Raw genomic sequence first — 11,010 nt, 5'->3', positions numbered from 1 at the left:
CAGGCTCCTGGCAGGCTGCCAGCACAGACCTCAGCTGCCAGACCTCAGCTGGATAAAGATTAATGCCCTTGATGTTGGATTTGGATAAAATCATTCAGACTCTAATTGTAACAGTGCAACTGGCTTGATCAGAGAGAGACTCAAAGACTCAGCTTTTCTGTCATATCCCGTGTGTTGCAGCTGGTGCCCTACCTTCAGTCAAATCTGACAGGATTCCAGAATCTGGAAATCCTGAACTTCAGAAATGGCAGCATTGTCGTGAACAGTCGAATGAAATTTGCCAAACCTGTGCCTCGGAATGTCACCAATGCTGTGTACATGATCCTGGAAGATTTCTGCAACACTGCATATCACACCATGAACCTGGCCATCGATAAATACTCCCTGGATGTTGAATCGGGTAAGGACAGCAGGAAAATGCAGCTTAAAGCAAGGGATCCAGAAGAATGTCTGGTTTAAGTGCTAAGGATCCCAACAGCTCAGAGGCTGCCCAGTGCTCTTCACAGGCTGAGCTTTAGAAAGACAGTCTTTCATAGAGTAAAAACAAACAAATGAAAATCTGCTCTGCGACTAAAGAAATGAACGTCAAAGTGGGACCCAGACAGAAAAGTTGTATGGGGTCCATATAGATTTCTGGAGAAAAGATAACTCATGGAATACTCTGTATAATGTCCCTGTATTTGACCTGGGGAGTGGACAGCTCAGGGAGCACGGTGGTGTCCATCTCTCCTGTGCTTACTTTCATGTGTGGTTTGAACTTACTCCACATGGTTATTCCCACAGGTGGTAGCCAGTTTACCTGCCAGGTGGGCATCTGCACAAGTTGCTGCCTCATGCTTGTGGTAAGGTCTTGGTTGCACTAAAAAGTCACAGGCCCTCTTGCTTCACTTCTCTGATATAGGGAGAAGCTTGTTTTGGTTTTTTCCCCTGTCCAAGTCAGCCAGTAGTTTACCACATTTTCAACCTGGAAATATCTCCTGTTTTAAGGTTAGAGAAAAATAAGAGTGCTGACCTGTTGGCTGTTCTTCCCAGATAGGTCTCTTACAAGGATGGTCTAATTAGCATGGCAAATGTTCTGATATTGATTGTTTAGCTGTATGCCAGCCTCTTAAGCCCGATACAAGTGAGATATCTTGAATGCCACAAGCTCGTGCTCCTTGCAGACAAAAAGGCAAATCCCCTTGCAGCAGATGGTGAGTGTCTGAAGTCCCACTGCCCTTCTCCATATGCTGCCTAGGTTTTCCATAGCAAGAAATACTGGAGATCACCTGTGATTTACTCATTTTTAAGAGAGAGTTCCAGCAGACAGAGAAAATAGGAGATACTGTCTGTTCCAGTATGAAAAAGATTATTTTATACTTGCTTTTTTGACTGTTTTTTGGGTGGTCTTAGCCATGCCACTGGCATGTGCAGACAGAGGAATATTTGTTAGTACTAGTTCACCTTAGCAGAACCTTTTGTTACTCAGGAAAGATGCACACTGGATTTTTGTGGATTATCAAGAGACCATTAGAGAAGATGGCAGCCAGTACCTTGTCTCAGTTAAGGCTCTCCCCTTTCATTAACAATTTTTGCTCTGTGTATTGTCAGGTGAGCAAGCAGACCCCTGCAAGTTCCAGGCCTGCAACGAGTTCTCTGAATGCTTAGTAAACCGTTGGAGTGGGGAAGCTGAGTGTGTCTGCAACCCTGGCTACCTCAGCATCGATGGGCTGCCGTGCAACAGCATTTGTGACCTGCAGCCAAACTTCTGCCTGAACGACGGCAAGTGTGACATAAGCCCTGGGCAAGGGGCCATCTGTAGGTAGGTCACCCTGCTGCTGGAAGTTGTGCTTCCTGGATGAAAACTCCTGCTGTCCCCTCTGTTGTAGCATTGTATAAGAATTGCCCAAAATTCTGTGTAACACATGAGTAGATTGTGGTTATCATTCATGTTGTGCTGCTTACTGCAAGTCGTAGTATTAACATTAGTTTTCCTATGTATAGATCATAAATGAGACAGTAACAAATTCATAGAAAAGAAGCATCAGAAAATAAAAGTAACAAGGAATAGAGATTGTAATGGAACACACTCAGTTGTTCAAATCACTTTTATTGGCCTCTGGGGACAGAATTTACCTCCACCAGAGGTTTTCTCAAGTAGCAAAGTGTTTGATAGTGTTATGTCACCTATAAGAGTTAATTCCATAACAGAAATTTATATCTGAACATCACACTGATAGTGCATAAGCACATTTAATATACTGCTTTTGGTCTGGAAAAAAAGCATAAACGTAAATCAATGTACATTTGGGAAAACTCATGTGGGTTCATAAAAGGATGAAGGAACAGGCTCCAGATATTTGCTTAAAAAAAAAAAGATAGATGCATCTGAACAGGATTGCTGTATTTTGCAGGTAATCAAAAAGACTTTCTGCAAGATGCAGACAACTTGGTGATGCCCCTGACACAGCACTTTACTTTTTACTTTTAAAACAATATAATAGTCTATTTTGTAAAAATAAAATGTGCCTATCAACAAAAATTAAGAAAATTACCACAAACAATATTAGTACTACTAGTAGTTATTTATGTTTCTTCATGTGATTTTGCTTTTAAGTTTCACCTAGAAGTTCTCTAAAGTCAATCTTAGACTGTTAACAGAAGAAATAAAAATGGTTTTAAAACTTTAGAATTGGATATTATCACAGATGCATTATACATTTAAACATTTGTGTGATAGTGTTAATCAGAAGCAGGTACGTATCTGAAACCAAGCCTGTTCCAGTTCTACCTTTGCAGTGATGATATATCACAGGCAAGGCTCAATCAGGGCAGGAGTTTTTCCTCAGTCTAAGCACCTTCCAGTTTTAAAACCTCACAGGGTACTGTAAATTTCATAAAGCACAGGTGGTTTCCACCACAAATGCATTACCCTTTTGCTATTTTTCCTAACATAATTCAAATCTGTGATTCCACCCTGGAGAATAGGAGGCTCCTGGGAGAATCTTTCTGTGGCCTTTCCATACATAAAGGGGGCTTGAAAGAAAGGTGAAATCAAACCCTTTGGCGGGGTCTGTTGTGATAGGGCAAGACTGAATGGTTTTAAACTAAAAGAAGGTAGATTCAGACTAGATATAAGGAAGAAATTTTTTACAGTGGTGGTGGTGAAACACTGGAACTGGTTATCCAGAGAGACAGTAGATGCCCCTGGATTGGATGGGGCTCTGAGCAACCTGATCTAGTTGAAGATGTCCCTGCTCATTGCAGGGGATTAGATGATCATTAAAGGTATCTTTAAACTCAAACTGTTACATGATTATCTACCAAAATGTATGTCCATAACAAAAATAAAGAAAATTAGTGATTGGACAATGCAAAGATATTTTTGGAGTGATTTAACTGAGAGCACATCATAACAGGAACTTAAATACATTAACCAAAGCTTTTGCTGGTGTGTAATTTCCCTGTGTTTCTTTGTGGCAGGTGCCGTGTGGGAGAGAACTGGTGGTACAGAGGGGAGCACTGTGAGGAATATGTGTCTGAGCCACTGGTTGTGGGTATTGCAATTGCTTCTGTGGCAGGATTCCTTCTTGTGGCATCTGCTGTCATCTTCTTCTTGGCCAGAACCCTTCGAGATCAGTACACAAAGAGTGAGACTGGGGACTCCCAGGGGTAGGTGACACCATCTAATATTTTAGAACACATCAGCTACAATAAGGATAATTCTGTCCTAAGTCTTATATCACACGGTTTACAAGCAACAGGACGTACAGGCACCTCCAAATGCCGGGCTTCCTTAGTCTGTCTGCTGCCCTTCCAGGCTGCAGAGAAGCTCACAGTGTGTTTATTGCTCCCCCAGGCAGGGTGACAGCCTCTCGTCCATTGAGAATGCAGTTAAATACAACCCCATGTATGAAAGTGACACGACTGGCTACAGCCATTATTACCGGAGATATCCGCAGCTAACGTCCTACAGTTCCACCAGTGCAGAGACATCCACAGACTACAGCAGTGAAGAGATCAGGCACATTTATGAAAACAGTGAGCTTACTAAGGAGGTAAATGACCTTGTTTTCATAGTGGCATGGGAAAGATCATGGAAACAGTAAGCTTATTCCACACTTCTAACCTCAGAGGTGGGCCCGATCTTTCCCCGGTGTCTATGCTCCAGATAAACAGGCTGCAGCTGCTGCAACTATTTAAAAGAAGACAGAAAAACTTGCTTTCCCTGCTTGCTTTTGGAGAAAGTTATGGTTTTGTTCTGACCAGTAATGAATTTCACATAATACAGGACCTGACCCCTTAGGTAACTTCATGGGAGTTGGGGAGGTTTGATGTATTACTCGACACAACATTTACCTTTTAAAGCCAACTCTCTTAGGTAAGAGTAGTTGCACAGTGAAAAATTGGTACATCCAGGCCTTTTCACAGGAAGCTTTTTTTTTTTGGGTGTTTTCTGATTGTTTTTAAAGTTTAAGTCTTTCTATAACCTGCAAGTTAGATCACATCTTATTTCTTCCTGTATACACAGTATCCAAGGGTTACTGTAGAAGGCTAAAGAGAAGGGATTTACATCCCAGAACTAACCACAGATCCTTAAGCAACTGTGAGAGGTATGAATCCAGCGTATAGCTGGAAGGCTGGTAGGTAAAGTATCTCTGAGACATAAATGGTTTTGTGAAAGCCTATTGAAATGCTACACACTGTCCAAACCCTGGTTTTTATTTGAAAGTGAAGTATTACTGAAGTAAAATGAAGTGCTTCACTTTTTTTTTTTCATTTAGAAAAATTAAAATAAATAAAAAAGAAGAATTTTAGCATCGGAGTGCCCAGTTTCAAGCTCCACTCTTTGAAATAGCAACACATAGGAGCTTTATTTCCCCAAACCCAGAAATCAGTTATTTCAGTAGCATTCTGATTTCTATTATGTACTTACAATTCTGTTTATTGTATTCTAGGAAATTCAGGACAGGATTCGAATTATAGAGCTCTACGCTAAAGACCGCCAATTTGCAGAGTTTGTCAGGCAGCATCAAATGTGAGTGAAATGTCTTGTCTGAATAACTAACTCCTTTGATATTTTGTTCTGTGGCCTTTACATTACTGTATTATATTTTAAAGTTCTAGAAATGCTAGGACACTAGAGGCAAAGACTTCAACATTATTTTTGAAGAGGTTCAACCCTTTTACAGTCTTTAATAATCCCAGCAGTCCCAAGGAAAAAAATAAAAAAAAACAGTGAAGAGGAATCCCAGAGTTAATGGGTGTCAGAGCTCTGACCTCAATTCAGGTCCTTGAAAGCACAGCTAGAATCTTATTAATTCTTCTGGTGTAATTCCCATTGCCCAGTGCTTTGTTTAAAACTGGAAATTTTAAAAAGCCAAAACAAAAATGTTAGTTTGCCTTGCGTTCTCAAGATCTGGCAACTGACCAGCACCAGACAGATCATTGGTATAGTCCTGTCTGGTATGGTGGGCACCAGCTGTAACAGAAATGTTACAATTCCAAACATTTAATCAATCCGGGCTGTGTGCTTTGATGAAAGCTAAGCAGAAGGAAGGTCCTCAAAGACTGAATTATTAGCATGAACTGTATTCCTGCTGTAGGAAGCAGCAAACCACAACTTGCTGGGTTACTTTGAATAATACTGTAGTACAATTCCTTGGCATCCTATTAAATATATATACGGCAGCAAAATCTCATGTTCCAGATCTTCAGCAATATTTTTTAATTGAAAGGAACAGCAGTTCCCATTTTTCCATGTCAGTAGTTAATTTTTTTGTCTTGAAAAGAATCAGCATCTAGATTTTCCACAGCTGGAAACAGTAAGGGCTGCCTTGTATAAGCCTTGAATCCAGTGCTTGAAAGAGATGAACTTAACCACTGCTTTTCTGTTTTTCATTTTAGGAAGCTGCTTTAAGAAAAAAAGAAATTGATAGAATACACGTGGGAGATAAACGCTACCTTGCTGCCCCAGCAATGGGCTCAGATGTAACTGCAAAGTTACTTATAGTCTTAAAATTGCATGGATGGATACAGATGTTTTCTAAATGAATGGCTAAAATGTCCAGATGTCTGTTTGTCTCAGTTTCTTCTGGCTTCTCCATGTAAACTGACACTTTTAAGAGGTAATCAGGAGTGGCAGAGGTTATGAAAGTTCATTGCTCTTTAACTTCAAAATGGACATTGAAAGATTTTGTATACAAAGGCAAAAAAAAATTTCTCAGATAAGAAAAGATACATGCACAATCAAAATAAAATGCATATTGAAAATCCCTGCCTGACATTTTGTCCCCTCACTGGAACTTCCAGTGGAAATTTTATGGGTATAAAACACTAGCAGAAGGAAATATTTGATTTGCAAATGAACGAGTTGTAGGGGAGAACTATTGTGCTAGAGTTATGTTAGCATTATTTTAAAGCATTCATGAAATTTTAAAGCAGACACAACCAAAACCTCACTGGAAAAGTTTTTCTTCTGTACAGATGCCTGATGTACATTTTGCTACCTGGCATTAACAAAGCAGAGGAGAGCACCGAGCCTGCAGCCCCCTGAGGGCTCTCCCTGGAATACAGGGAGCCTTGGCCAGGCAGGACAGTGCTTCTGCAGCACACTGCAGTGTCTTTAAAGCCAGGATGGGTGGTTCTCCAGCTCATTCTGGCAGACACACAAGCTGGGGCACAGAAGGTCTTCTATCGTACAAATGTTCTGTGAAGCTTAAGTGACTAACGTTGATTTTTACTCTTTTTTTTGTATGTAGACATTTTGTTTCATATTTTGTAAGTTAATTGCATTATTTATTTGTTGTGTGTCTCCTTCCCCGCTTGTTTTCATAATGGATTTAGTTGTTGAAATAGAATGATGACTAGTTTTAATAATGAAATACTACGCTGGTATTTGTACCCATTCTTTTATATCTATATTATATTTAGTGTTTACTCAGTGTTGAATTCAGCCAACTAATATTTGAAATTGCTGTACTGGGCAGTAGCCTGCCATGAGTTCCCTTTCAAAATCAGGTACTTCAATCCATGCACATTTGGTAGATGTCAGCACTTTCCTGTGGGGAAGGGAAAAACTGAAATTATTCTTAGTTTATTGGAAATCAGCATAGAATCCCTTAAACAGAAGAAGCCTAAAGCATTTTGAAATAGCTGAATTGAGAGGGGGGCTTCCAAGTAAAGAAATGGAATTTTATCTTCAAGTTATGAAGAAAATTCTGACTATATGTTAAGCTGTGTGTGGGCTCTGTTCAGTCACCCAAGATCTCTTGTTTAAGTCATTTACACAGCCGTCAGAGTTAGGGCATCAATTACAATCACATTACCTTGTGCTAGCAAAAAAGGCCAAGTGATTTATTCCTACAACATCTGTAGTTCTCGGCCCCCATGTGCCAACAGCCACCTGATACTTTCTAGAGTTAAGTGACAGTGAGAATTACTTGGTTGTCTTTAGGCAGCTTAGCTAAACAACAGAATATTTCAATGCAATTTTTCTGTGTGTCCTGGAGAGCCTCACTGGATCACTTGTGTAGTACTTTCTTGCCTTGAGTGGCAGGGGATGGGTATCAGAGCCACACATCTGTCAAAGAAATACTTCTATAAACCACTGAAAGCCAAATAATGCCAGACAGCAGGAAATATTATGGTGCTGCTGAACATTGTGACCAGATGTTATGAGACAGAGTTCTACTGGCAGGCCCACAGGCTGTCAGAGCAGCTGCTCCAGAGCTTGAGGCACAGCCCACTCCTTGTTGCCCTGCAGCAGCACGGCGAGCCATCCCATAGCACCAGGGCCTGTGATCAGAGCAGAGGATTGCTGGGCTCAGGGTGGGCAGCAGCTTGGGATGTGTTTCTGTGCAGCCCTGGGAGATTTGGTGCTGCTCCTGCTGGGTGCAGCAGTGGATGGCAGCTGGGATCACAGGTTTTCATGGTATTCTGCTGTGCACAAGCTGAGATGAGGCTTGCTTATACTGAGTGTGAGGTGTTTCAGTGAATACACAGTGGTATTTTATTTGTGTGTGTGTATACATATGAACATATGTTTTCACTACAATAAAAAATTATTTCCAAAATATTTTTTCTATAATATTCATGTAGAGACTATGAGTTTGACATGGAGAAGGGGTCTTAGCCATGAGCATTTGTGTGTGTGTAGGATCAGAAAATTGTTTTAACAGAGTTGGCTAAGCTGTTAAACTCCTTTGCTAACAAAAGTGCCAAATATATTTCATTAACTATAGCAAGGTTATAGACTGAAAATTTGTGCTGGAAAGCACATTCCTGGGTGTTTGCTTTCTGTTAAACTCTTTTGAAGATGTTTCATCCCTAATCAAAAAACCAAGAACGTAATGAATGATTGATTTTTCTTTGGTACTTTCCCAATCCAAGGCAAAGATAAAGAACTCTAAATATTCTAACAAAGCAAATAAAAAAAACCCCAAAACAACAAAAAAAGCCAACCACCACCCAATCAGCTCTGTACAAGTCTATCAATCTATTATCAGTTAGCATGCATTTTTTCACTTGATAAAAGTAAAAAGTGCAGGTTCTAGTAACTTGGCTTAATTTAAGAGCATGAAATAAAGCAGGAATTGTTTGCTAAATGCTGACATGTCTGTCAGCATCTGTGGCTCCCCTCAAGGCTGGAAACACCGGAGAAAATGAGGTCCCCCAGGATGCTACCAGCTGCCCCTTTAACAGAGATCTCAAACATGCAGCAGCCCAGGCTGGATCTCTCAAGGCCTCATTTCTAAACCTCAAGGCACTAATCCACAGTGGCAGAATTCTACCAGGGCCTGAAATTCTAACAGAAAACAAGTGTTCAGAGCTGCAAGTCTAGCACATAAGCCTTTCAGGAATTGTGTGCTTGTCCTGTATTTGCTTTTTCGCAGAGCACGGAGCCTTTTCCAGCAAGAAGCTAAAAGATACCAAGTAACTGAGTCTCTATTCCATGAAGCCCCAGACTGTGAGCTCCATGTACTGTGAATAACAGTTTAGTTCCAGAAAAAAAGGCTTTTTCAGGTTCTCAGATACAGCTGAAACTACAAATTTCTCCGATCTCCTCCAGATCAAGGAAGGACATGAATAAACTTTTTAGGTTTTAAGAACTTACAGCTTAAATGTTCGAATGAAAATAATAATCACGGCTTTCATTCACATTTCCCATCAGGCTGTTGGAATTGATCCTTATTCTAAAGGGCTGCAGGAGTATGACAGGGCTTTGAGCCCTCTGCCCCATGGATTCTGTGAAGAGAGGCACACAAAGGTGTTAGAGCTCCAGCACAGGGACAGTCATCTCATCCTATAAAACAAAACAAAAATATTCACCAATACCAATTTATTTGTCTATCTGTAAGCATCATAGGACAGACACAGACTGACTCTGTACCACAAAGGAAATGGGTCAGGGTATCATTACTGCTTTAAATATTAGTAAAAAACAGGGCTTTTGTGGTGTTTGGTTTGTTTGAAGAGTACTACAACAGCAGCAGCATTCTGTCTTATCCTTCTGCTACTTGATCCAGTTTGGGAACAGATGCATCATCTTCTATATAACATTGATCCATTTGCTTTGGTTTCATAACTGGAAAAAAATTCCAAAGCTATTCCTGTGACAGGATTTTTTCATTTGTCAGACCAAGTGGGAAAGTTTTTGTTTTGCCATATTTACCACTTATTAGCTCTCCTATTCCAGATTATTAATGACCCCCAGGAATTTTTGTTGGGTTCCTCTCCTCTTGGGCCCTAGTTTGTGCTGCTACTCACCCTCCTTGCTGGGTCACCCACCACACTGAGCAGTGCAGGCAGCTCTGCTTGGAGGATGGCAGCTGGTTGCAGGACTGAAATGTCACTTGCCTGAGGTGTTACAGCTGTTCTGAGCCTGTTCCTTTAGTTTTCCTGTGTTTCCAGTTAAACATAAAAGTAGATTTCAACTCTTAGTTGTTTCAGGATGAGAAAAGCCCTCAATACTAGAATTTTGTGAGACAGATGACATAAAAGTAGATTTCAACTCTTAGTTGTTTCAGGATGAGAAAAGCCCTCAATACTGGAATTTTGTGAGACAGATGCTGTTGAGTTTGCATGGGTCCCCAGGACGAGGTGAGAGATGAGTGAATATGACTCCATGTTCTTAGAAGGCTAATTTATTATATTATTATATTAAAGAATGCTATACTAAAACTATAGAGAGGATAGAGACAGAAGGCTAGAAGGAATGGTAATGAAAACTCATGACTCGCCAGAGTCCCGACACAGCTGGACCATGACTGGTCATTAAGTAAAAACAATTCATATGAAACCAATGAAACAATCACCTACCACATTACAAAGCAGAAAACAGCAGAAGCAAATCAGATAATTATTATTTACATTTTTCTCTGAGACCGCTCAGTTTCCCAGGAGACGAATCCTGGGCAAAGAGAATTTTTCAGAAAATATCACAATGACAAGATGCCAATTTATATTTTTTTAAAAATCAGTTCTATCATCAGCATATCTAAGGACTTTGTTTCTGTGCTAAATATATTATGCTGGAGTAAATTACACTTAAAGCCTGACCTTTTAGAAGGGGACACTGCCCCCAGCTCTCATTAATATGACTAAACCAACACAATATGACTATCTGTCTTGAATCACTGGAGTTTTAAATGTTGTTCAAAAATCTATTAAGCACAAATTAGAGTTGGTGTTAATTAAGCTTGCAGTTTCATCACCACAGCTGATTACCAGGTGGGGAAACCATGCCTTTCTGGAAAGACTGACATAGCTTGAACAGAAATTAAAATGGGAGCAAAAAGGATATATCTATACATCAAAACTTTATGTGGTAGCACAGGCTTGTGCCTGGATAAAAGAGAGCAAGTGAAGAGTAGATTTGCAGAGGTGAGCTTACAAGCAATCTGAAGTGTGGAAGATTTCCATCTACTCATGGAAATCTCTACTATAGCTATGAGGAAATTCACTCAGCCCCACCTAAAGATTACACAGTGATTGTATGGTCTCTTGTCTCAGAAAGGGAGGGGGATGCAG

The 11,010-nt window shown here is 40.3% G+C and overlaps 1 protein-coding gene and 1 long non-coding RNA gene across 2 annotated transcripts in view; one reads left to right on the top strand and one right to left on the bottom strand.

Annotated features, from left to right (window-relative positions):
* Positions 1–6,025, top strand: part of IMPG2 (interphotoreceptor matrix proteoglycan 2) — a 51,654-nt gene extending 45,629 nt beyond the window's left edge. The window contains exons 16-21 of the mRNA XM_039732843.1: positions 181–400; positions 1,591–1,801; positions 3,463–3,651; positions 3,839–4,037; positions 4,938–5,017; positions 5,887–6,025. Coding sequence (XP_039588777.1) covers positions 181–400; positions 1,591–1,801; positions 3,463–3,651; positions 3,839–4,037; positions 4,938–5,017; positions 5,887–5,899 — 912 coding nt within the window. The 3' untranslated portion in view covers positions 5,900–6,025. The remainder of the gene's footprint in view (positions 1–180; positions 401–1,590; positions 1,802–3,462; positions 3,652–3,838; positions 4,038–4,937; positions 5,018–5,886) is intronic.
* LOC120513409 lies at positions 4,084–9,730 on the bottom strand. The gene is made up of 3 exons (XR_005630270.1): positions 9,424–9,730; positions 9,095–9,283; positions 4,084–7,040 (listed from the first exon to the last, which is right to left on the bottom strand). It is a non-coding gene; the product is annotated as an uncharacterized LOC120513409 (long non-coding RNA).
* Positions 9,731–11,010: the final 1,280 nt, after the last annotated feature.

The sequence above is a fragment of the Passer montanus genome, unplaced genomic scaffold (assembly GCF_014805655.1).
Source record: "Passer montanus isolate IOZ18808 unplaced genomic scaffold, ASM1480565v1 scaffold80, whole genome shotgun sequence".
Lineage (NCBI taxonomy): Eukaryota > Metazoa > Chordata > Aves > Passeriformes > Passeridae > Passer > Passer montanus.
The sequence above is the reverse complement of the archived record's forward strand: the minus strand, read 5'-3'. Positions and strand labels throughout refer to the sequence as shown.